At 51.1% G+C, this 25,795-nt stretch overlaps 1 protein-coding gene across 8 annotated transcripts in view; it reads right to left on the bottom strand.

The window, feature by feature from the left end:
• The window catches only part of MROH1 (maestro heat like repeat family member 1), a 93,700-nt gene that overhangs the window by 14,738 nt on the left and 53,167 nt on the right, over positions 1–25,795 (bottom strand). For 6 of the 8 annotated variants that reach the window (XM_058565156.1, XM_058565160.1, XM_058565155.1 and 3 more), the window contains 18 exons: positions 22,049–22,150; positions 21,718–21,865; positions 21,358–21,398; positions 20,928–21,069; positions 20,510–20,562; positions 19,901–20,008; positions 19,423–19,542; positions 18,880–19,002; positions 17,847–17,993; positions 17,720–17,746; positions 16,609–16,731; positions 16,315–16,394; positions 16,084–16,195; positions 15,881–15,976; positions 15,132–15,236; positions 12,242–12,377; positions 12,020–12,132; positions 11,256–11,408 (listed from right to left, as the gene is read on the bottom strand). In XM_058565156.1, coding sequence (XP_058421139.1) covers positions 11,256–11,408; positions 12,020–12,132; positions 12,242–12,377; positions 15,132–15,236; positions 15,881–15,976; positions 16,084–16,195; positions 16,315–16,394; positions 16,609–16,731; positions 17,720–17,746; positions 17,847–17,993; positions 18,880–19,002; positions 19,423–19,542; positions 19,901–20,008; positions 20,510–20,562; positions 20,928–21,069; positions 21,358–21,398; positions 21,718–21,865; positions 22,049–22,150 — 1,929 coding nt within the window. The remainder of the gene's footprint in view (positions 1–11,255; positions 11,409–12,019; positions 12,133–12,241; positions 12,378–15,131; positions 15,237–15,880; positions 15,977–16,083; positions 16,196–16,314; positions 16,395–16,608; positions 16,732–17,719; positions 17,747–17,846; positions 17,994–18,879; positions 19,003–19,422; positions 19,543–19,900; positions 20,009–20,509; positions 20,563–20,927; positions 21,070–21,357; positions 21,399–21,717; positions 21,866–22,048; positions 22,151–25,795) is intronic. The other 2 variants (XM_058565157.1, XM_058565161.1) reach the window with 2 other exon arrangements.

Here is a 25,795-nt window from a genome sequence, read left to right as displayed (position 1 = left end):
TTTATTAATTGATGGACACTTGGGCTGTTCCCATCGTCTGGCTATTATGGATAACACTGCTATGAGCACTGTGTGTGAGTCTTGGTGTGGACACATTTTTCTTTCTCTTGGGTACCTGCCTAGGAACTGCTGGGTTGTGTGCTGACTCTGGGTCTGACTTTCTGAGGAGCCGCCCGACATTTCTGCAGTGGTGCCTCTGTTTCCCATTCCCACCTGCTTGTTTTAAGTGGAGTCTATCCTTTCCTGTTTCCTTGGCTTCCTCTGCACATTCCCTCCAACCCACGGAAGGACCCTCCCCTACTTTTGACACAGCCGAGGGCAGGAGCCTGCTGTGGGGTCCCGTCCTGCCCTCTGCACCCAGTTTTACAGTGTGCTCTGTTTCACCATCATCGCATGTTGCGGGGAGAAGCAGGGCTCAGTCCAGTCATACGTCACCTGCGAGGACCACATTTTCTGATTCAATGTTAGAGAAATTCAAAGTCCAACAGTGTCCAGGTGTCTCTAAGAGGTCCCCCTGCCAAGGTGTCTAGGGCAGCAAAGAGAATGGTGGCCTGCCATGACCCCTGTGGAGACAGAAGCTAGCATGCCACGTCACCAGTGAGACAGAGGTGGCATGTCGCAGACATGCTCCAAGTATGAGCCCAGGCGTCAGGAACACCATTCCCGCGGGTGTGGGTGGTGAGCACTGTCTGAACCTGAGCTAGGAAGGAGACAGCTCGGCAGCTCTGTTGCACAAAAAGCAGCTCCCTGAGAGCCCAGCACCCAGCTCAGGATGCCGGGCCCCTGGAGAGGAGCCTGGATTTGTCAAGAACAGGTGGACCCAAAGCTATAAAACTCCTAGAAGGAAACAGGGGAAAAGCTTCATGACATCAAATTTGGCAATGATTTCTTGGATATAACATCAAAAGCACAGGCAACAACAGGGGCCGGCCCCGTGGCTTAGCAGTTAAGTGCGCATGCTCCACTACTGGCGGCCCGGGTTCGGATCCCGGGCGCGCACAGACGTACCGCTTTTCCGGCCATGCTGAGGCCGCATCCCACATACAGCAACTAGAAGGAGGTGCAACTATGACAGACAACTATCTACTGGGGTTTTGGGGGGAGAAAAAGAAGGAGGCGGCTTGGCAATAGATGTTAGCTCAGAGCCGGTCTTCCTCAGCAAAGAGGAGGATTAGCATGGATGTTAGCTCAGGGCTGATCTTCCTCACACACACACACACAAAAGCACAGGCAACAAAAGCAAAAATAGACATCTGGGACATCATCAAATACAGAAAATTTTATGCATCAAAGGACACAATCAACAGAGTGAAAAGGCAACCTACAGAATGGGAGAAAATATTTGCAAATCATATATCTGATAAGGGGTTAATATTCAGAATATACAAAGAACTCTCACAACTCAACAACCACAAAAAATCAAATAACCTGATTTAAAAATGAACAAGGGACATGAATACACATTTCTCCAAAGAAGACATACAAATGGCCAACAAGCATATGAAAAGGTGCTCACCATCACACATCATCAGGGAACTGCAAATCAAAACCACAATGAGAGCCAGCCCCGATGGCCTAGTGGTTAAAGTTTGGTGCTCACTGCTTTGGCAGCCTGGGTTTGCTTTCTGGTCATGGAACCTCACCACTCATCTGTCAGTAGCCATGCTGTGGCAGCAGCTCACATAGAAGAACTAGAACGGCTTACAACTAGGATATACAACTATGTACTGGGGCTTTGGGGACGGAAAAAACTCCACAATGAGATTATCACCTCATACCTGTTAGAATGGCTGTTACCAAAAAGATGAGACATAAACGCTAGCAAGGATGTGGAGAAGTGGGTGCACTGTTGGTGGGAATGTAAATTGGCGCAGCCACTATGGGAAACAGTACAGAGCTTCCTCAAAAAATTCAAAATATAAATATCATATGATCCAGCAATCCCACTTCTGGGTATTTATCCAAAAGGACAGAAAACAGGATCTTAAAGAGATATTTCCCTGCCCATGTTCATAGCATTATTCACAATAGTCAATAGGGGAAGCAACCTAAGTGTCCACTGATGGAGGACTGGATAAACCACATGTGCTGTACACATACATACACCAGGACCACCAGTGGCCACTGTCTCCAGCCTGGTCTGGCCCCTCCACCTGCACAGAGCCACCCCTCAAATCCAACCTGGGGAGCCCCACTGAACGCAAAATATAATCCGACCTTCACCTGGCACACCCTGCCTATCACGGCTGTGCCCTCTGCCACACTCCTGCCATGCTCCCCTCCCAGGTCCTGACTCTGCCAGCAGCTCCACACCCTCGGCCCTGGCCAAGGGCCCTCTGAGGACACAGTTGCCTTCTCCAGGCTACACACCACACTCAGCTCCCTTGGCACACGCCCCTTCCGCCAACGACCTCCCCTCTTCTCCATCAGCAAATCCTGCTCATCCCTCCCTAAGAAGATATTTGTGATATACATATATCCAATAGAGGACTTGTATCCAGAATATATAAAGTAATTCTACAAATGAATAGGAAAAGCACAGACAACTCAGAAGAAAAATGGGCAAAAGACCAGCATCCTCACAAAAGAGGACAACCATGGGCACAAGTGTTCAACTTCATGGGCCACCAGGGAAACAAAAATTAAACTTTCCTGTGGGGCCGGCCCTGTGGCTTAGCGGTTGGGTGCACGCGCTCCGCTACTGGCGGCCCGGGTTCGGATCCCGGGCGCGCACTGACGCACCGCTTCTCTGGCCATGCTGAGGCTGCGTCCCGCATGCAGCAACTGGAAGGATGTGCAACTACGTCATGCGGCTATCTACTGAAAAAGGGAGGAGGAGGATTGGCATGGATGTTAGCTCAGGGCTGATCTTCCTCACAAAAAAATAAATAAATAAACAATTCAATTAAAAAAAAAAAACAACTTTCATGTGAAGCCATTACATTCCCCTTAGGAAAGGACAGGAAATACGGCTGGCAAGGATGTGGCGTGTCAGTGCCTCACCGCCTGCTGGCGGGAGGTGACTGTCCCCTGCCCGGGCATGCCATCTGGCAGCCCTGGGACAGCCACATGATGGTATGTCCCCAACCAAAATGTGCCCTTGGGTCCAAAGGCCCTGGACTCCGGCAGCACGCCTCGTGACAGCCCAGACCTGGAACTGCCCAGATGTTTACTAAGGCGGGCAGAACCGTGACACATGCACACAAAGGAGTGACATGTGAATGAACGAAGCGCCAGCACAGGCGACAACATGCATGATCTCACACGCTAGTACCAGGAGGGGCCAGACAGAAGGGCACAGATGGTATGATTCCATCTACACAAGGCATGTAGAAATTAACAGAAGAAATCGTAACTAAACTGGAGTCGGGAAGGCCTGCAGGAGGAGCTCTCACCCCCGTCACACACCTTCAGTCACACCAACAAGGAAGAGAGAAGCCTGCATCTCAGACGGGAAGTACAACTACTTGACTATGAAGGAAGATTTCTCTCCCCACGTGGCAGCAGCCCAGCCAATGAGAAACACCACAGCTCAGCCAATGAGAAACGCTGCAGCTCAGCCAGTGAGAAGCCATTGCCGCCCTGAACTGCTACTTTCCCCCAATGGACTTTCCTTTAGAACAGCCCCTCCCTGCTCCCTCTTTTTCTCTATAAAAGCAGCTCCCCTCCCTTGTTTTTTGGATTTGTCTATGGTTTGCCATAGCGTGCACATCCCGAACTGGAATTCTTTTGGTTATTCCCAAATAAACTCATTTTGAGATTAAAAAACAGGCAAATTTGCTTTTTAAGTTGACATATGTGGTGTCAGAAGAGTGGGATCCAAATGAGGCAATCCCCCAAGAGACAGTGACTCCAGAATCGAGTGGGGTACCTGCACGGAGCCCCTTGTGCTCATCGTGACTGTGAGGTGTCACCTGCTTTCAGTTTGATGAGTCTCTTCTTGGATTTTGAGCTCCACTCCCTTTGTGTTCTGAGCTCTCAGATTTTATTTGGGATCCAGAGAGGCTCTGTCCTCATGGGGAGGGACTTTGTCCTCCAGGTTCAAGGCGTAGTCCTTGGTGAGTGCTCAGTTCCTTTTGGGGCTCAGGCTTACTGAAAATCCAGTTTTTCTTTGGTTTTCAGATTCCTTTTGGAAGCAGGGCTGGGAATCCAGCAACTTTCTTTTGTTTTTAGATTCCTTCATGGATCAGGGCTAGGACTCTAGCAGCTTTCTTGGGTTTTCAGAGGAAATTGCAAAAGTGAGAACCCGGTCACCTAAATGTTCTGAGGGAAACCCTTTAGGGGCCCTGGCCAGGTTTATGTTTAAGAACTTTGGGCCCCCGACATGTGTATTTTTAACTAAGTGGGCCAAACACACCAAAAGCAGCCCAGAATTGCCATGGCCATTATGGGGAACTTTCGATCTCCGCAAACTAGCTTTTCTTAAAACCAAATGGAAAGACCATGGCTCTAAAATTAAGCAAAACAAGTGGTATGTCTATTTTCATTGTTGCCTGGGGGCTTCTGGATACACACAAAGCTCTAAAATTGCCTCACTACAAGATACCTTGTCTAAATCAGCTGAAACAACTGAGAGAGAACAAAATGGCTTCTGAAGCCTCGTGCTCCCCCCTTTCCTCTCTGTCTCAGCTGCCATCTTGTTTGTCTCCCAGACTCCTTGTCTCAGACTCCGCCCCAGCAGCCACCTTGTGCCCAGGCTGCGCCCCTGGTGCCACCTTCCTTTCTTCCTCTCTGTGAAAACCTGCCCCTTTATATCCAGACACTCTGAGGAGTCAAATGCTAACCCTCTAACTACTATTTCTAAGTTAACTGGAGCAAATAAAGAACTAGAAGGAAAAATTCAAAGAGCAATTACCCTAGACTTTTGATACTAGACAAAATGACTCCAAAATAAGCTCTAAAAGGAGACTTACAGCATGCAAATAAAAATCTTTAGTGAAAGACTTTGGCCACCTGAACAAGTAACCTTACCTTAGTCCATCTGCCAGAAATACAGTCTGGATTCAACTATTCCTTTGACTTTTGTACCTGAGATATAACTAAAGTTTTAAAACAAAAGCTATGAGATCTCTATTTATGTCTGTCTGTGTGTCTATGTATGTATGTTATAGAGATGTGATATTTTTCTACCTCTGGATGGTATTGCTAGAATTGATTTGTAAAAGCTCTATTTAATTGGCTTGAAATTAAGTGCTTATAAATTAGGGATTCCTGAATCTCAGAAATATAATAGAAACTAAAATGCTTTTCAATGGGGCCGGCCCCGTGGCTTAGTGGTTAAGTGCGCGCGCTCTGCTGCTGGCGGCCTGGGTTCAGATCCCAGGCGCGCACCAACGCACCGCTTCTCCGGCCATGCTGAGGCCGCGTCCCACATACAGCAACTAGAAGGATGTGCAACTATGACATACAACTATCTACTGGGGCTTTGGAGGAAAAATAAATAAATAAAATTATAAAAAAAAATAATAATAAATAAAATGCTTTTCAAGTTCACGTGATCTAGAATTAACCTTTAGTAAATAAAAGTGAGCTTAAGGTTGTTGGTGTAAGTGAAAAACAGGCTTGTCTTCAGAGTTGTTAGTATTGGGTGTAATGCAAATGTGGAACTTTCTGTCTGCCTAGGTTTACTAGTCAAGTGGGCTGATCCTGTCTGTTATAAAATTTGTCACCAAGAAAGTAACTTTGGATGATGATTGGCTATTTAATGTCTAATCCAAGCATGATTGTTAAAAGCAAGTAATTAAAATAAAAGTAAATAAGATCAAAGTTTATATTAAGTTAAACTAAATAATGGATAGTCATTGAATACCTAAATCATTTTCCAAACAAGATAAAATACTAAAACATTAATTACTGAACATAGGTTTATCTTTTGGCTTCCAACTGCAAAGAAACTAAAGATAAATTTGGGTCTGTTAGTAACCATGTCTTGCGCCACACTGAAAGATTGCACTATTCAAAGGGCATATACTCCTAGAAATTATGAAACATATTTATATGTCTGGCTGTCCACAATTGCTTACTTCTTTAGCTTTCACTAGGAATTTGGGATTCTAATAGTTAAGAATTCTAATATGTGTAATTAAAGCTACTAGAAACAAAAAGGGAAACATCTCTGTATACAAGGAAAGTAGGATGTGTGTTTTGGTAAAAGGAGGTATGAGAAATGCAAATGCATTCTGTTGAGGGAAAAGAAAGTAATTTTGTTTTAAAGAGAGGCTGATTATTTTGGAACAGGAAAGAAGAAAAAATAGGACAAAATCTGAAAGTAAAAAGAAAGTTTTAGAAGGTTTATGGAAAGGGATCTTGGGAAAAGAATTTTATGAGTGGTCAGGACTGGCTAAGATTGGAAGGAATAAATTTTAATATCAAAATAAGCTGATGCAAACTTAAAATTTAGCTTTTTTTTCTGTTAAGAGGGCAAAGTTTTCTTGGGCTATTGGTCAGCTCTTGATAACAGATTGCAAAAGCTTCTTTACCTTCGAGCAATATGCCTAGAAAACAGAGATTTTGTGTTTTGTCAAAATAATTTCCTGTGTTGTTTCTATCAGGTATTTAATTACCTAAGAGAACTGAGTCTTCTTGGTATTGGAGGAGTTAAGATTGGCTTACAACTATGTAACCTTTTGTATTTGCCTTAGAAACCTGTTATTGTTACTTTGGTCAAATAGATACTTAAGTATTATTTCATAATGATCTGTGATCCTATTTCTCAAGTGTCCAAACCTTCTGATATTTCTGATAAGCTTTCCAAAATATTCAAATTCTAAATGACAACTTTTCTACCAGGATGTAACTTTGGAATTTTCCAAGGGGCACCTGGGACATCTCAAAATATTTATTCCCTCTCCTTATAAAAAGAAAGATATTACACTAGTTAGGATTATTTGGTATGTCAAATTACATGAGAAGCATGGTTGAATAAATGATAATAAACCTTTTTAGGTTATATTATTTGGGTGAATGTTACTAAAAAGTGTTCCAGAAATTGTATAAAGTTCCTAAACATCTGATATGTCCTAATATAATGTTATCACCTGTAATTCTAGCTACTATCTGAACGTACAAAAATACCCAAATTTTCTTGTCAATTGTATTTACCCATTGCCTTTAAAAAAAAAAAAAAAAAGTCTTTTGTCAGTTACAGTTACTGTTTTACTCTGATGCTTTTACAAATATGTTTCATTTTCAAACAGACTTACGGAAAAGAGCTTGACAAGTACTCTGGATACAGGTTTTGATAACTTTAAGATCATAACACTGAACTGGGTGGGAATTTCTGGAACTCAAGTGGAGGACTGATAGTTTTAATGTTTAGTTTTCCAGATGTAAGGGACCACTTTTTCTTCTCTCCTTTAAGCTACCTATAACTTACAGCAATTTGGTCAAGTGTATCTTTGCAACAAGGGTTGAAACATTTATCTTTTTCTCTCTACATGATCCCTTAAGTATTCTTTTCATGACAATGTATGTATTTGCATGGGTTCAGTGAAGGTCTGTTCTCCTTGTAACAGGACACCATAGAAAGTATTGGCTACATTACCAAGGCTTTGACTAGACTGTTATATTCAAGAAAGACGTACACAGATCCAGACGTGACCAGACAGCTTTAAGGAACTGCTTGGAAAATCAGCCTAGTACCTTGCTTACAAGGTTCCAGCAAAGCAATCTTAAAAAAGAGCTTATATGGTCAATCACTATTCTTGCTGCATTTATATAAGTAATCAGGCCAAGTTTAATACAAACAAATTAGTTTTACTATGATTATCTTTAATAAATGATGGGGGTTAATAATAATAAAATAGAGAGAGAAATTAATGTTTGCACCTTTGTAGATATTAAATTCTAGTCCTATTAATTGTCTTTAAGGTTTTGTTATACCTGTAAGCTCGACTGGATCCTAATTCTTCTAGTTTCCTTAAATGTCTGGCTACAATACTCCAAACTGACATTTCCAATCTTACTACCTTGAAATCTCCTTGGAAGGGGCTGTACCAGGTCCTCCTCACTACCCACATGGCAGCCAAACTTCAGAGACTCAAGCCTTGGGTGCACCTCTCACAGCTGGAGAAGGCTCCACCTGACATCTGGTCCTTCACAAACGCTGGAGACTCCAGATCACATTGACCAGGAAGAGAAGCAGCTGATATCTGAGGCAGACAGCTTTCCCGAGATGACTGGACCAGGCTTGTACACCCTCTTACCACTGTTGTTTCTTACTTTATTTTCTCTCTCCCTTTCCTGGAGGGACAATGCCCTTGTCTGCATTTCCCAATCCCTTGCAAAAGGGGGAAACCTCTCTGATTGCTGAATTTCCCATCAGAAACCGCAGTCTGTCCAAGACAGTAATGACCCCTTAGTTCACCCTATAAGTAGTTTCACTGGGGTTCTAGATGCTATTGTTTGTCGAAATTGATCTGCTGGCCCATTTTACTGACTCAGGGTGCTAAGCCAGCTTAAACTTGTCCCATGCTTTAATTTGACCCAATCTAGGGAGGAGAAAACAAGATCTTTTGAATATTTTTATGAAAAATTCTGTGGAGCCGCCAATGTAACCCAGGCCATCTGTAAATTTCTTCTTTTTCTTCTGTTTTTTTTTTGTGTGTGTGTGTGTGAGGAAGACTAGCCCTGAACTAACACCTGATGCCAATCCTCCTCTTTTTTTGCTAAGGAAGATTACCCTGGGCTAACATCTGTGCCCATCTTCCTCTACTTTATATGGGATGCTACCACAGCATGGCTTGACAAGTGGTGCGTCAGTGCGTGCCCGGGATCCGAACCTGCGAACCCTGGGCCACCGAAGCAGTGTGCGCGCAATTAACTGCTACGCCACCGGGCCAGCCCCTGTAAATTTCTTGATATATCCATGTATTTAGGCAACCTCTTGGTGTGTAACAGCATAGTATCTGAGACTTGGTTATATAATGCTAATGCCTCTATGCTGATGAACAGTCTATAGATGCTATCACTTATGCGGGGGCCTTATGTACACCCCCATGAAGGTTATGTCTTCATCTGTGGAGGATTCAGTAATGGCCTTTATGCTTGGGCAACTCATTGCCTTGACAGCTGGAGAATACAAGGACAGCGTGCCCTTGCTGTAATCACTGTCCTGTTCTCTCTGCATAACCAGAGACCTCTCATTGGTCTCTCCCATTAAATCCCCATAGTCACCCTAAATGAGAACTTCTAGGAGGTATATGTGACGTTGGGTTTGCCTCTGTTGGAAGAACTTTCTTCCTGTGGATCAGAGTGAGTGGCAATGAACAAATGATCAGGAATCTCTCCCTGACTCTAGAAGAGCTGGCTGACTCAACAGCCAAAGCAGTTTCAGCTCAGCAATGGTCACTTAACTTATTGGCCAAGGTGGTCTTGGGTAATCGTGTAGCCCTCGATTATCTACTCGCTGTGTCTGTGCAGTGGCGAACGCCTCCTGGTGCACATGGATAAGTGCCTCTGGGGAAGTGACAACCCACTTACATGAGGTTAGAGAGCAAGCACAGTGGCTACAACCAATTTCCCCTAACAATCCAGTCTTTTGATTTGTTCAGCTGGTACCTTCAGGTCTGGGCTCCTGGTTTAGGACCATCTGCAAACTGGGCTTATAGTATTGCTCTTAATCTTACTCTGTCTACTTGTTGTGAAGTTCTGTACCTATTGCCTGTTGAAGCTCTGTAGAAATAACGTACCTAATAAGGTGATGCTATCTCAGCACTTCAAGATGATCTCCAAGGCCTTGGAGAAAACAGACTTTAGATGGGAAATGCCTGAGAGTTCTCCCTCCTAACCTTCCGTGTTACTCAATGTGGCTTAAATGGTTTCCAACCACCATGCACTTTCCCTCCAATGTGGGACACGACAACCAGGAAAGGTCCGTCCTGGCACTGAGGGACAAAACCACTATGTGCAGAGAACCTGACTGTTGATCAGTGATGCTTTCAGAGAAAGATCTTTATCAAAAGGGAAAAATGTGAAAGTTAATAAAAGAAACCTTAACTAAATTGGAGTTAGGAAGGCCTGTAGAAGGAGCTCTCAGCCCCATCACACACCATCAATAACACCAAACAGGAAGAGAGGTGCCTCCTTCTTCCACAGGAAGTAAAACTTCTTTACTATGAAGGAAGATTTCTCTCTCCACCAGGCAACAGCCCAGCCAATTAGAAACACCACAGCTCAGCCAATGAGAAGCCGTTGCCCCCCTGAACTGCTACTTTCCCAAAGGGTCTTTCCTTTAGAACAGCCCCTCTCTGCTCCCCCTTTTTCTCTACAAAGGCAGCTCCCCTCCTTTGTTCTCTGGATTTGCCTATGGTTTGCTATAGCATGCACATCCCAACTTGCAATTATTTTGGCTATTCCCAAATAAAGTCCTTTTCAGGATAAAATAAAAGGCAAGCTTGCTTTTTAAGTTGACAGGTACAAACCAGGCCAAGCTCCGTAATGCAGGGAGGTGGGGGCACCCCCTGGGGCATCGACTGGGGGCACAGGGGATCAGGAGCTGTGGGACGCTCAGCTCCTGCCTGTCTGTGCGAACTCCCTGGGCCCCGTACTTAGGACAAGTCCACTCACTTCTCTGCTGGTATGCTTCACTTCAACACGGAACTTAAAACCTCCCTCCAGGCAAACAGGGACCCTGCCTGCCGTCTGCCTGGAAAGGACTCACGGGCATGCGCTCTAGAAGCCACCTGGCCCTTGGAGTGGCCCTCAGACCTAGAAGGACCAGAGCGCAGGGCCGTGCATTTCAGCTGTGGCTTCACACGCATCTGACAGAGTCGCTGCCAAGGCACGTTTGGGAACAACTATGTGGACAGCCACCTGAGCTTACGCCCAGAGAGGAGGCTGAGGTGATGGGGTAACAGCAGTGCAGCACCTGGGTGTCCTAGCAACAGCCTCTGTGGGCCAGCCCGCTGCAGGACTCTCCATGCAGGCCCTTGGTAACCTCAGGCCTGTGACCTTGCCAAAAACAGGAGCAGGGAGTTCACCCACTGCCCGCCGCCAGCTTGGCACACTTCCACACCTGCATTTCCTTTACATTTCCTTTTCTCCCCTTAATTCCTCAGCAGTTACTTTTGCCAAATTCTAACCTCTGTCTTCAAACAGAAGAGAAAAATTTTCCCTATCAGCCCCACAGGGATAGGGGCAAAGCAGGGGAGGCGAGGGGGAGCTCCAGCTTACCTCTGCTGGCCTAGGTCCTGCTCATAGACACCCCGCCCAGACCAAGCCACACCTGCACCATGCCCCAGCCCCACGGGCCTCACCTTCTCCAGGAGCATGTTGCCCCGCTCCTTCAGCAGGCTGTTGATCATGACAGTAGCAGCTCGGGAGCAGTTCTTGTCAGGGTCTCCCAGGCTCTCAAACATGGTTAGCAAGAGGCTGATGAGTTGATCTGGCGGGAGGCGCTTCGCAATAATCTAGGAGGACAGTTGTGTCAGGAGAACAGAGAGGGCGGCGTCAGCATCCCTGCCATAACATCCCAGGGGCTGAGATTCTGGGAAGGGCTGACACCATCTCCTGTCTCACGTCCCTCCTCCAGCCTTCCTTGCCCTCTTCCAGGCCCTGCGCGCCTTCAGGAGATCCTGCCAGGGTGCCAGGGTGGGATGGCCCACGCGCAGGAGCACCCCCCCCAAGACTGTAGCCTGGCTAGGAGCCAGTGGGGTGGGCACCAAATGGAACAACAGCACCTCCCTGGCTTGGGGGCTGTGGGCTAGGGGCAGCTTTCTCAACCCCTTGGAGCCAGGAGCGGAGCTCCTAACCACATCCTCCCTGCTGGGCCCAAGGGAGGAGCCCAGGGAGTGCAGGAGGGTGACGGAGGTAGAGCTGTCAGAGGTAGTCCAGACAGCTCATTCTCTGAATGAAACGTGCCCATGCGCCCCGTCCCTGCACCCCAGGCCCACTGGCCCCATGGTGCGCCCTGTCCCGGCGCCCTGCAGAGCCCACGAAACACACGGTGCTAATGTGAGAGCCCCTCTCTGCTCCAAACAGTGCTGGCCCCCCTTCCCCGGGTGGGTGCTCTGGCAGGGACCTGGGCTATGCTGTGGCAGGTGTGAAGGAGGACAGCAGGGTCGGGGTGCACAAGGCCATCTTTGAGGGTGAGGAGCTGCTCGGCCACATCGTCCCGGTAGTCTTGGGAGAAGCCTGCAGAAGCAGGAGGGAGCATGGAGCTGGGTGGAGGCCTATGCCAGCCACTCGAGGCCCAGACTCTGCTCCTCATCCCTCCAACACCTCTGCCCAGCCAGGGGCTCACCCTCATAGCCCAGCTGGAGGTAGAGCAGGGAGTAGACGCAGCTCACGGCCTCCTGGCGGGTGGCAGGCCACAGGTCCGCACACCGTGGGGAGAAGAGGCCGACAAGGAGGCCCAAGTTGTGGAAGGGCACCAGGGCCTGGAGAGGCAGACAAGAGTTTGCTGTGGGGACTCTGGGGAAGAGGGCCAGAAAGGATGGCTGGGGCCTGAGGATGCCAGGGTTAGTCAGGTGTCACCTGAACCCAGATATGGGCTGGAGTGTGGCCAGGAGGCCAGCCCCCGTCTACACAGCCCTGGGCCCTCCCTGTGGCCAGCATGAGCCCTGGCGAGCTCCTCCCTCTGCAAGGCAGGCTGGCCCATCCCCCCCCACCCCATCGTGTGGGCTCCGTTAGCTCAGCTCTGACCATATCCAGTCTACCTCGGTCCCTAAGAGGGGAGGAGGTGTGCGCAGGCAGAGGGACGATCTGGGGACTAAGAGGGAGTCCCCACAGGCAGCAGAGGGGGTAGGGCTCTACTGATTCAGCTGCGGGAAGTCCCCTTCCCTAGAAGGCAAACCCCCTCTCAGGTGAGGGGACTACATGAGACTCCTTTCATCCTAACTGGTTCCTGGTCCCATCTTTCAGAGCCTTTTCTTCTCTCCTCAAATACTGAGCCTTCCCCACCCTGCGCTAGGCAAATGGTCCTGCACCCTCCTGCCCTGGGCCTTGCGGCATCAGCTACCCACCCTAACACACACCCCCTCGGCCTTCCTGCCTCGCCTGCCCCTCATCGGCCTCCCATGTGTGAGGCCGTCCTGGGGCGCACGGCTCTGCCGAGGGCTCTCCTGCATCTCCTCACCCCCCGAGTCACCAGTGTGGGGGTTTCCAGTGGGAGAGATGGCTGGAGCGCAAGACAAAGGACCGCGGGGCCAGCTGCTCTTCCTCTTAAGGAGGCCACGTCAGCGCACAAAGACGAACTCTAGCTGGACGAGGGTTACGTGAAAAATAGGCCACGAAAGAATGTGAGTGGGAAAAGCCCGTCTAAGCATGCACAGAAGGCGAAAACCATAGAAAGACACACTGCAGATCTGGCCACATAAAGAATGAAAGATCGAGTACATTAAAAAAAAAAAAAAAAAACACAAGAGAAAAAGCCTACAACCATCCTGATAGATGACAAATAGATATCTGAAAACATCCAATATCTGTTCCTGATACAAATCCTCGTTAAAACAAATAGATGGATGTTTCCAGAACATAATAAAAAATATACATATATTGCCAATGAAATCTAGCATCGTGCTTAACAGTGAAACTCTGTGTAAAGTCTTGGGACTGCCACCAGTTTTCACCTTGTTCTGGAAGTGCTAGATGACAGAAGGAACTAAGATGCATGAGTGTTGGGAGGGAAAGGCAAAATTATCAGCATTTGTAAATGATATGATCCTATATCTGAAAAATATAACAGAATTACCTAAAAATTCGTTAGAAATAACAAAGGAGGGGCCGGCCCCGTGGCTTAGCGGTTAAGTGCGTGCGCTCCGCTACTGGCGGCCCGGGTTCGGATCCTGGGCACGCACCAATGCACCGCTTGTCCGGCCATGCTGAGGCGGCGTCCCACAGACAGCAACTAGAAGGATGTGCAACTATGACATACAAGTACCTACTGGGGCTTTGGGGAGAAAAAGGAAAAAAAAAAAAAAAAAAAAAAAGGAGGATTGGCAATAGATGTTAGCTCAGGGCCAGTCTTCCTCAGCAAAAAGAGGAGGATTGGCACAGATGTTAGCTCAGGGCTGATCTTCCTCACAAAATAAATAAATAAATAACAAAGGAATCTTATCAACCACCCAGTTTCTTTTCTTTTTTCTTTTTTTTTGATTTTATTTATTTGTTTTTCCCCCAAAGCCCCAGCAGATAGTTGTATGTCATAGCTGCACATCCTTCTAGTTGCTGTATGTAGGACGCGGCCTCAGCATGGCCGGAGAAGTGGTGTGTTGGTGCACGCCCGGGATCTGAACCCGGGCCGCCAGCAGTGGAGCACGCGCACTTAACCACTAAGCCACGGGGCCGGCTCCCCAGTTTCTAAGTATCAAAAAAATACATAGTTTTCTTACATACCAGCAATAAGCAATTATTAAATAAAATTGAAGAAACGTTACCCCAACAATGACAACAAAACCTCTAACCCAGAACACGCTACATGCAGCGACTATCCAGTGTTTCTGACGGGCCTAAGGACCTGGATTGGCAAGACCCATTATTAAAAGATGCTATTGCTCAACAAGTCAACCCATCAATTCCATGCAATTCCCATCAAAATTGCAACAGGAATATTTTAGGACTGTGTCAAATTTACCCTAAAATCACCTGGACTAATGGCCTTGTGAGAACAACTGTGAGATTCTGAAAAAGCGTCACAACTCAGTCTCAGCGGACACTCAAGTCATGGCAAGCAACCAGGTCTTGGAACAAGCCCCTCCCCTCCCTCTCCCTCCCCCTCCCCCACAGCACTGGCCTTTTCTACAACATGCCATGCGTGCGGGTCCCCGTCTTTGCCCAGACTGCTTCTTCTGCCTCAAACGTCCTCATTTTCTCCTTTCACACCACATCCCCATCACCCTTCCCTCACTTGGGGAACACATCACACACTAATCCAGGCTAACGCGTGGGCTCCTGAGGAGAAGGATCCAGCGGACTCAACTCTGAGGGGCCCTGAGGACAATTCCTGGCTCTGATGGGTCCTCCATCCACATCTCCAGAAAGAGAACCATGAGCCTCACTAGAATGCAGGATGAGCCAGGGCAGCAGCCAGAGGAAGGGTGCTTTGGGACCAGAGTCACACACAGCGGTCCCCAAGCCACGGGGCCAGTCCCAGGGACAGGGCAGCGGCTGTTTGGGCGCCGTGGGGTACTCACACTGATGTGCAGGTGCTCCAGGAAGAACCGCAGCAGGCAGGCGCTCAGGCCAAGCGCCCGCACCCGCTCGTGGCCCCTTGGGGACTTGATCCACGGGCTCAGGTGCTGCGGAAGAGGGGGCTTCACACAGGCGCCAGCTTGGGGACAGCCCACGAAACAGGAGCCTATGTGCTATGGTGGGTCAGTGTCCCTGCCAGGCCACCCTTCCCAGCTGCTGGGGCCAGCGGGCCAAGGCAGAGCAGGTCACCGCTGCCACTCACCCTGCCCCCTCACTCTGTCCTGCTGGCCTGGCTCATAGACATGGCTACCCCAGGTGGACCCAGAGTGAGTCAGGACTACAGAGGGACAGGGTGTTCCTAGAAGCGGGCCGGTCCTGCCCCAGCCCCCTGCAGTGCTGAAAGGGCAGGAAAGGACACAGCACGGCCACCACCTGCCCATTCTGTCATCTCGATGGCCCCAGATGGTCAGGAGCTCACATCGGGGGCACCTGCAGTGTCTTTTCATCCCGGCAGCATGCGATGGTGAGGGGAGCAGAAAACAGGCTCCATCTGGGTCAGGGCTGCCCCACCTGCACAGCTGCTCAGGCAGGAGAAGGTGCCACCCGCCCCCTCACAGACCTCCCACATAAGAAGAGAGCACCAGCTGTCCCTGTGGTGCCCCCATGGCAGGGAGGGCCAGGAGAAACAGGTTGGGGGCTGGCTGCTAGGTGAGGCGCCACCCTCCCAGGGCAGTGCACACCCACTGCACACCTCCACCATGATCTGCAGGCCCTGGGGGGTCATGTTCCGCCGGAGGAGGCTCGTCAGCAGATCCTCAAGGGCGTGCGTGGTGTCCAGGTACAGGGACTGGAAGAAGACCAGGTGCTGGCCCCACTGGTGACCCCACCGCCCACCGTGGCCTTCCCACTGCCCCCCACAGATGCAGGTCTGCAGCGAGGGACACGCGGTGATACCTCCTGGTCGCCATCCTCCCCTTCGGGCCCAGGCACCACGGCCATGACGCTGTGCAGACAGCCGTGGATCATGTCCGACCGTGCCTGCTCCTCCAGCGCTGGCTCCAAGGGGCTGAGCCACAAGTTAAGGGCCGAGGGCCTCTCTAGACCCAGCCACACCCCTAGCCCAGAGCGCACACACAGACAGGCCGTCACATGCAGACAGGCTCACACGCCTGGAGGAAAGGATACACCAGGTAAGTGCAGGCGAGCATGGCTTTCTTCCGAATGGGTGTTCTCAGGGAGTCTGGGGGCTCTGCCTTGATGAACTCCTGGAGGAGGCAGCCATGTGACTCAGTCCTTGGCCGAAGCACCAGCTTTCCTCGCACTCAGGCATAGGCTTCAAGCCAACTCTGTCCCTCAACCCATGCAGGTGCTGGGGCCCCTTGTGCATGTGCCTCCCAGTCCTCCCCAGGCCCACCTCCCGTCTGCATCAGCGCCCCGGAAGCTGCCCCAGGACCTGGCCAGGCCCCACCCAGCACTCACCATCATCTGTGCCACCAGCTCTGCTTTCCGCGAGAAGTGGAAGGAGCTGGCTTGCGCGCTGCTGCAAATGGCCTGGCTGGCCATGCACACGCTCTGGACGAGGCACAGCTTCAGGGCTGGGTCCTGGAGGGACATGGGGCTGCAGGAGGCCGCCAACACCTGCCCCCAGCACAACTCTGCCCTGGTCGGGGGCCACTGTCTCTCAGCCCATGGGGCTGGGCCCAGAATGGGCGGCTGCCCCAGCAACAGAGGCCAGGCCACACACCCTCTCTTTCCTCTGCAGCCAGAAACACACTCCTCTCTATTCTTAAGGGGCTCTCAGCCAGTCCTCCACCAGCTGTCGTGAAAGCCACATGGCCCAAGAGGGGTCTGTGAAGGAACCCCTAGGGCACTCAGCTCTCTGCCTGTCCCAGGCCAGGAGTTCTTGGGTCAGGGCCATGGGCAGACGACTGCAGGCAGACGGGCCTCTGGGGGGTCAGGGAAGGGGATGAGGGGAGCTGTCCTGGGGACACAGAGGGCCAGCCCCCCTACTCCAATGGGCTTGGGAAAAGAGACAACTCTCAGAACAGCCCCCCAGCCTACCCCAGGAGCTTCGGAAGGCTCTGGGGAGGGCTCGACTGCTCCCAGAGAGGGGCTTCCAGGTTAGTACCAGAGATTCAAAAAGGAAGGGAAACATGTTAGTGAGGCAGAGGGCCCGGCCACTGTCACTGGCTTCAGAACTCAGCCCTCGCCCAGGCGCTCACTGAGAGGTTCAGCCCCCATGAGCATCAGGGAGCAGAGCCGGGGCAGAGGGGCTGCCACCGAGGCTCCTGTCCCCAGCCTGCGAGCCTGCCACCCAACTGCTCAGAGGTGGCAGAAGTCTCCCTTCTTCCCACCCACCGTCCAGGTTCTGGGCCAGAGCAGGAGCTCCTGGACCCCCATTCTGGCCCCAAAGGGAGGGGCTGCTCCAAGGTAAGTAGGGACAGGCCCTGGAGTGATGTTCCAGAATGCTCTCCCCTGGACCAGGACCAAGAAACCCCAGTGAGCGCGACCCTGGCTTCTACCCCTGAAGCTCGCAGCCCAGCCGAGAAGAGAGGAAGGCGCAGTGACGCTCAACTCCTACACACTGTACCTTGGTCTCTACTTTTATGCCCAGAACCTGAACAACAAAAAGTGAGAGGAGTTAAAACGCGAGACTCCGGCGTCAGCGCTCCTCCCTCGCCTGCACGGCGCCCCTCCCGGCGCCCCGGGGCGCCCACCTTGGTGTGGAAGCACTGGAACACGTTCCGGAGGATGTCCGACTCAACCTTGGCCAGCACCAGCTCCCGGGGGGCCTGCGCCGCCACATGCCCGTAACAGAGGATCAGCGCGCTCTTCACTTTGTCCACCTCATTCTCACTTCGATCCTGAGAGGCCAGAGAATCGCAGGACTTCAATCACACAGTTAATTACAGCCCCTCAACAGGAAGCCTTGCACTCAAACTCCCAAGTCCCTCGGGAAGAAGGGCAGAGCCCGGCCAGTGGGTGGCGCCACCCCACCCCAGGGAGAGTCCCTCTGCCAGGGACAGCAGGACAGGCCAGGACAGGCTGACCAGGCTCAGGCCTGTGGGGGACCAAGTGGCAGAGAGGAAAGGACCGAGTAGGGGACCAAGGTGGGAGGGGCAAGCAGGAGGAAGAGCTGGGGAGCTGAAAGGCAACAGAAGGGCCCAGAGTTGCGGTCCCTATCCTCACTCAGGTGGCTGCACAGGAGCCCCTCTATCATTGGGGCTTGTCCACACCTACGTGCACAGCAAGGGTGGGCTGGCCCTGCATGCCTGGTACAGCCCTGAGATTCTGTAACTGGGACAGGCACTGGGAAACAGAACACTGAGGGACAGGGGAGGGGTGAAGCACGCACTAGTGGTCCACCCCTCCTGAATCAGGCTTCTGCAAGAATGCAGCCTCCACCAGCCACTAGGGGGCTGACGCACAGACCGCCAGTGGGACAGGAGGGAGGTAGTTCCCATCCTTGCTGCCAGGATCCCCTCTCATCGCCCTGGCTGGTAGAGGGCCACATTCGCCTTGTCACCAGCTGGGAGGGTGACCACATGCACCAGCCCCACCCACAAGGGAGTGGAGATTGGGTGCCAGCTTCCTGCCCCACCCCCAGCCTGCAGGGCACCCCGAGCCCAGGAAGCTCCAGGACCCCCCCCACCCCCAGGATCTCAAAACGCAGGGTGCCATGGCTGAGACAAATCACAGGCCAGTCCCACCCCAGACCACCCCCTTCGGGTGTCAGCCTGACCTCTGTACCTTAAAAATGTTGAAAATGCCGATGGATTTCCTGAACACATCCGACCTTACAAAGTCCTCCAGCTGGGCCAGGGTGTCGTCCAGGTGGGAGATGGCACAGATCCCAAAGCAACGGGCAAGGCCCTGGTGAGGCACGCAGGTGCACTCACACGCTGCACGTGCATACCATCGGTGCATGTGCATACATGCGCACACACCACACAGGTACACCTGTGTACACCACATGTATGCACATATGCACACACACATGCACGCACACATCACATAGGCGCACTTGTGTACACCACATGTATGCACATATGCGCACACACATGCACGCACACATCACATAGGTGCACTTTTGTACACCACATGTATGCACATATGCGCACACACATGCACGTACCTATGCACGCACACATCACATAGGCGCACTTGTGTACACCACATGTATGCACACACACACACATGCATGTGCTGGCTGAATGCCTGAAGAGGACAAAGGGTGACCACTGTCAGCCAGCCCGCTGGCATCAGGGCTTCCCATGGGGAAGGTGACAGCACCTCACGCTCAGCCTCCTCCTGGTAGCGGGCCGTCTCCAGCAGTTCCTGCAGACGCTCTCTCACCACCTCCTTCCTCGAGGTGGCGCCCAGGGTGGTTCCTATGCATTTATACAGGAAGTTCTGCAACGAAGCCAAGAATGTGGCTGTGCCCAACTGCCGAGGGGAGGCGCCCAGCACTACCGTGGTGCTGCCCCCGGCAGTGTCCACGCCGCCAACCAGACGTGGGAGGGGTGTCGGACACCCAGGACACCAGCCACTGCAAGGACAGGGTAAGTTCTGAGGAGCCAGGGGTGGCGGCGGGCTCCTGCGTCGCCCAGCCATCAGCCACTCTGAGGAGGCTCCCACGCCTTCTCTTCCTGGCTCTGCCAGGGCCACAAGGGCCACTAGGGACAGGCTTGGCCAGCAAGTGACACAGAATCAGGCCTGGGCACTCGGAGCCTAGCACCACACCCAGAACCCTGGCTGGCTGCCCACACACCTTCTCCTGGGGCGCCTCGCTGTAGCAGGACAGCTGCTTGCACATCTCCAGGCTCAGCTGGCAAATCCACGTGTTGTCAGGCACAACAGTGAGGGTGTCCCGAAGGAACTGCGGGCAGGAGCTACACCAGTGAGGGCTGGGAGCTCGGCTCCCACAGGGCTGGGGAGGGTCCCGGGGCCCAGGGTGTCATGTGCAGTCACCTCAGGGTGATCTTGTGCCATGACTCAGACAGAATAGTCTGTGGATGACCTTCAGGCCCAGGCATAGCAAACCCTGGGTGGTCAGCCATGCAACAGGCTAGGGGTGCAGACGGCTCTGGGCCAGGCAGGGGACAGGAGAGAAGGCTCTTGTGGCCAGGGCAGCTCAAAAACCCTGTAATTGGCCCTGTCACAGGAGGGTGGGCAATCTGTGAGGGCAGCAGACAGTCCTCATCCCAGAGACACCTGCCTGTCCCTCTGTCCCCCCTCAGGACACTGCCAGATCAAGGCATCACGACCCTGGGAAGGTGCAGCCCCCCTAGCATCTGCTGCCCCAGGCTCTCCCATCCAGCCCAGAAAAGGTCTCCATGCCCAGGACAGGCCACACCCTCAGTCTCCGCTGCCTTCTCACCATCAGCAGCTTTTCCTCCCATTCCTTCTGTGACAGGGTTTCCTCAGTATATTCTGAAATGACCAGTCACCTAGTCAGCCTGGCAGGCAGGCCCATCCCAACAGGCAGGAGTGGACAACAGGCAGGAGTGGAGGGCTGGAGCACCCTCCCAGGTCCCGCCCAGGACCTCCCACCAGGCCCGCCCCATCCTCCAGAGCACAAAGGAAGCCCAGGGCTGTGCCCACATGCCAGGTGCTCCCAACTGACACTCAGCAGGAAGCGCCTTTCCAGCCCTGCTGTCCAGGCATGTTCCTGAACCACAGTGGAGGGCATTTCTTCCAACTTACAAAACTCTAGTCCCCACCGGGCCAGCCCTGATGCCAACTGGCAAAAGTGGGGTCAGGGGTGGAGGGGCGGGGCCCACCTCCCAGGGCCTCACCATCTAGGTAGTCCAGCAGCAGGGGGATGGTTGTGGCCCACCGCTGATGCAGCAAAGGGTGGATGTCACGGTGCAGGACATTCAGGAGACGCAGTGAGGCTGCCCCGCGGCCGTCCCCCAGGTAGGGGTTGGAACACACGGCCTGAGGAAGGCAGAGGTGGGAACTCCACTCGCCCGGAGTGGAAGCAAGAAGCCCCCCTGAGATGCAGCTCCCCAAAACCGCACCAGAGCGCCTGACCAGCCCCCACTGCAAGGCAGCGTCCTTTCTGCGGCTGTGGCAGCGCGAGCACTGGACCCAGGAACAGGCTGGAGGGGAGAGCCCACCCCTCTCCTGATGCCCCCAGAGTGCACTGGCTGCCAGACGGCCACCTGAGTAGAGGGAGGCGATGCGCCAGCAGCTGTGAAAGCCAAGGGCTGAGGTGCTGCTTACCAGAAGCCTTGTGGTTATGGCGTAGGGAGAAGGAAGGGTCCCTGGAAAGAGACGGTGGAAATACTCAGAGGGCTGCCCACAGTCACCCCGCCTGCAGCCCTGGGCTGGGCTGGGGGCGGGGAGGGCAGCTAGGTCAGGGGTCAGGGGTTGGGGATGTGGTGGGGTCAGGATCAGGGTCAAGGGATGGGGTGGGTCGGCATCAGGGTCAGGGGTTAGAGATGGGGCGTGGTTGGGATCAGGGTCAGGGGTTAGGGGTGGGGCGTGGTTGGGATTAAGGTTAGGGGTTAGGGGTGGTCAGGATCAGGGTCGGGGTTGGGGATGGAGCTGGGTCAGGGTCGGCAATGGGGCCTCTCCACGTACCCTTGCTGTCATCGTACTGGATGAGGAGGGCATCAGCCCCAGCCTCCCGCCTCTTCTGGGCCAGGTGCACGAGGCTCTTACACAGCGGGGTCAGCGCCCCGGTGAAGCGCAAGGGGGTGAGGAACTCGAGCAGGTAGGGCCAGAGGACCTGGGGGCAAGCGCTGTGCTCTGTGTGGGCCCGGGAGCGCGCCCTGAGGGGCTCCCACCGTAGGCACTGCCAGGCTCGGGAAGTCTGGCCAGCGCTGCGAGGAGGTGGCCCCAAGAGCGCCCCACCGCTGTCCCCGCGGGTCGGCAGTCACGGGGGGCGTGGGCGGGGTGGGCCTGCACTCACGGCGCTCATCCTGTCCACGGTGGTGCTGACCAGGTAGAGCGTGCTGACGCTGACGGCCCGCACGCTGTCGGCCGTGGGGTCCTCGCTGCCGGGGCCCGGCCTCTGAGGCGGGGAAAAGGAAGGAGCACACGTGGGGCGAGCAGCCGCATCGCTCCCCATGCTCCAAGGTTCCCAGTGTCCACGGTCACGGGCTCTGGGCATGAGAACACAGCCTGCATGGAAGCAGGACAGACCCTGCCCGGCCTCCACCGAGGGGACACCTGTCACCTGCCACAGGCAGGAAACACACTCTACACTAAAATCGCCCCAGGAACAGGCTCACCTGGCTTAGTCTAGTCTCCAAAAAAAGGAAACCTTGAGCATTTCCTGTAGGCCACTGACTCTACAAGAAATAACTTCATCCTTGACTTTGGCCACACTGACATCCGCAGAAATGAGAGGGCCTTTGTGGAAATGATAATCACCCAAGAAAACTGCCATTTTCTACAAGAACAGACTGCAGCCTCAGCAGCCTGCGTAGGCTTGCAGTTCCTCTGGAGACACCGGGTGTCCTCGCTGGTGACACAGGGTCCAAAGCCTGGCTCCCTGGGAAGCTCCCATACAAGGAAACGACTTCTGTTTTCTAAAGGCCCTGTCTGAGCCTTCCATTCATGCTTCGAAACACCAAAAAGCAAACGCTGACCAACAAAGAGAAACTGGCAAAACTGCAATGATTATATGAGACTTTTAACATCTCTCACTTAGAAATCAAAGGTCAAGTAGAAAAAATAGGGATATTTAGGCCTTGAATAACAATTTTTAAAGCATGCTCAGGGGCTGGCCCTGTGGCTCAAGCGGTTAAGTGCGCGCACTCCACTGCAGCAGCCCAGGGTTCGCCGGTTCGGATCCCAGGTGCGCACTGACACACTGCTTGTCGAGCCATGCTGTGGCGGCATCCCATATAAAGTAGAGGAGGATGGGCATGGATGTTAGCTCAGGGCCAAGCTTCCTCAGAAAAAAGAAGATTGGCATCAGATGTTAGCTCAGGGCTGATCTTCCCCCCAAAAATAAATAAATAAATAAAGCATGCTCTAAAAATACAGGTAGAACTTTATACCAAACACACATGAACAACTTTGAAAGCCTGACCATCTATTAGGCCAAAAAGAATATGTCGACAAACACTTAAAAGCAGAAAAGAACCTGGCCAGATTCAGTGTAGACAATGCAATACAATTACAAATCCACAATAGCCATGAAAAGTTATTCATCCAGGAAAATTTAAATATCCTAAAAGAAACTGTGGGTTAATGAAGAACCCAAAGAGAAACTGCAAACTATCTGACACTGAACACTGAGACCACATACTAAGTCCATCAGAAGCAGAAATATTAGGACACACAGACCAAGAACATAAACTTAACCTAAAAAACATACTATAGGTGAGAAAATATTAATATGAACCAAGAACAAGAAAAAAATACGTGAAAATTTTTAACAGGTGAAATACGGAATTTGTCAAGGACATGAATAGTGAAATGACTATGGCTAAGGAAGAAATTACTGACTTGGAAGAACAGACTGAAGACTTTTTTTTTTTTTGTGAGGAAGATCAGCCCTGAGCTAACATCTATTGCCCATCCTCCTCCTCTTTTTTCCCCAAAGCCCCAGTAGATAGTTGTCTGTCATGGTTGCACATCCTTCTAGTTGCTGTATGTGGGACGCAGCCTCAGCATGGCTGGAGAAGCGGTGAGTTGGTGCACGCCCAGGATCCAAACCTGGGCCGCCGGTAGCGGAGCATGCACACTTAACTGCTAAGCCACGGGGCCGGCCCCAGACTGAAGACTTTAAGGGAGAATAAAGAAAGATATTATAGGGCCGGCCTGTGGCGCAGCGGTTAAGTGCATGCTCTCTGCTGCTGGCGGCCTGGGTTCGGATCCCAGGCACGCACGGAGGCACTGCTTGTCAAGCCATGCTGTGGCAGTGTCCCATATAAAGTAGAGGAAGATGGGCACAGATGTTAGACCAGGGCCAGTCTTCCTCAGCAAAAAGTGGAGGATTGGGTTAGCTCAGGGCTGATCTTCCTCACAAAAAAAAAAAAAGAAAGAAAGATATTATAGAAGCACTAGAATTAGAGAGAAATAAAAATGGAGAGAAAGAAAAATTTAAAGAAATAAAGGAGAGAAATTCCCCAGAAATAAAAGATAAAAAGAACTCATCTGAAAAGGGTTCACAGAGCTGGAGGTGAGGACAGTTCAAAGTGAGCCCAGAGCATCCTTCTGTGACAGGAAGTAAGGAAAGGCTCCAGGAATGATGGAAACACACCACAAGGACACAGGAGGCAGCTCAACCAGGACCTCCACTGGCCAAAGTCAGAACAATTTGAACACCAAAACCAATGACAGAAATGGATTATAGACCATCACATAAAGTAGCAACCCGTGAGTCCAAACTGAGATATACATATGAACATAAGAATAGGAAAAGCTCTTTGTTACAACAGAGGGCCAAAAAACAAGTATAGAAAAATTAATGGAGATAGAAAATCATCAAATGATGGTAAAACTAGTAGGTAGAAGTTTAATTAGCAAATTATCAAAGTTTATACATGTTGTAGTATGTGTTTGTACTTCCCTCCTTTTTAAGGCTAAATAATATTTCATTGTATGGATAGACTATACTTTGTTTATCTATGCATCCATCGATGGACACTTGGGTTGCTTCCACATTGTAGCTATTGTGAATAATGCTGCTATGAACAAAGGTGTACAAATATCTCTTCAAGATCCTGCTTTCAATTCTTTTGGGTATATACCCAGAAGTGAAATTGCTGGATCATATGGTAATTCCCTGTTTAATTTTTTGAAGATTCACCATACTGTTTCCCATATCACCTGAAGTATTTTACGTTAGGGAACTTGGCTTTTGAGATATTCCCTAAGTGACAAGATTGTTTTGACTGCTTGAGGCACTCACTAAACACCTGCTTTCTTTTTGAGAGCCTGGAATTTTAGTGGCTATGGCTGGCAGAGAGTGCCTACCTCCAATAAAAACCTTGGACTCTGAATCTCAAACCGGCTTCCCTGGGCAGAAACCTTGCACTTGTGTTGCTGCATTTCACTGCGGCAGGAGGGAGAGTTTTCTTTGTGGCCCCTTCTGGGAGAGCACAGGAAATCTGCACGTGGGTTGCATGCGTGAGTACAATCGCCTCTGAGTCCTGCAAGTCCTTCTAGTGAATTACCAAGCATGTAGGTGGTCTTAGGACCTTTGACCCAGAGATATACTACCAAAGCTTACTCAAGAAAAACAGATAACCTAAATAGTCCTTAGTCTATTAAAGAAGTCGAATTCATGGTTAAAAACTTTCCAACAAAGAAACCTCCAGGCCCACATGGCTCCATTGAGAAATTCTACCAAAGATGTAAGGAAAAAATGATACCAATTCTTTACAAACTCTTCCAGAAATTAGAAGAGGAGGGAACATGCCCAAACTCACTTAATGAGGCACCAGCATTACCAGTGAAACACATTACATGGATATAGACCAATATCCCTCCTGCAGAGATGTAAAATCTCTCAACAAAATATCAGCAAATCAAATCCAGCAATATATTAAAAGGATAATAAATCATGACCAAGTGGGGTTTATCTTGGTACTGAAAGGTTCATTCAACATTTAAAAAGCAATTATTTATATCCAAAAGAACTTAAAGCAGGATCTTTAATAATAAAAGACCGAATGTGTTCCCCTTAGATTGGGAATAAAGC

The sequence above is a fragment of the Diceros bicornis genome, chromosome 21 (assembly GCF_020826845.1).
Source record: "Diceros bicornis minor isolate mBicDic1 chromosome 21, mDicBic1.mat.cur, whole genome shotgun sequence".
Taxonomy (NCBI): domain Eukaryota; kingdom Metazoa; phylum Chordata; class Mammalia; order Perissodactyla; family Rhinocerotidae; genus Diceros; species Diceros bicornis.
Note: the sequence above shows the minus strand (reverse complement) of the source record. Positions and strands in the feature narration are given on the sequence as shown.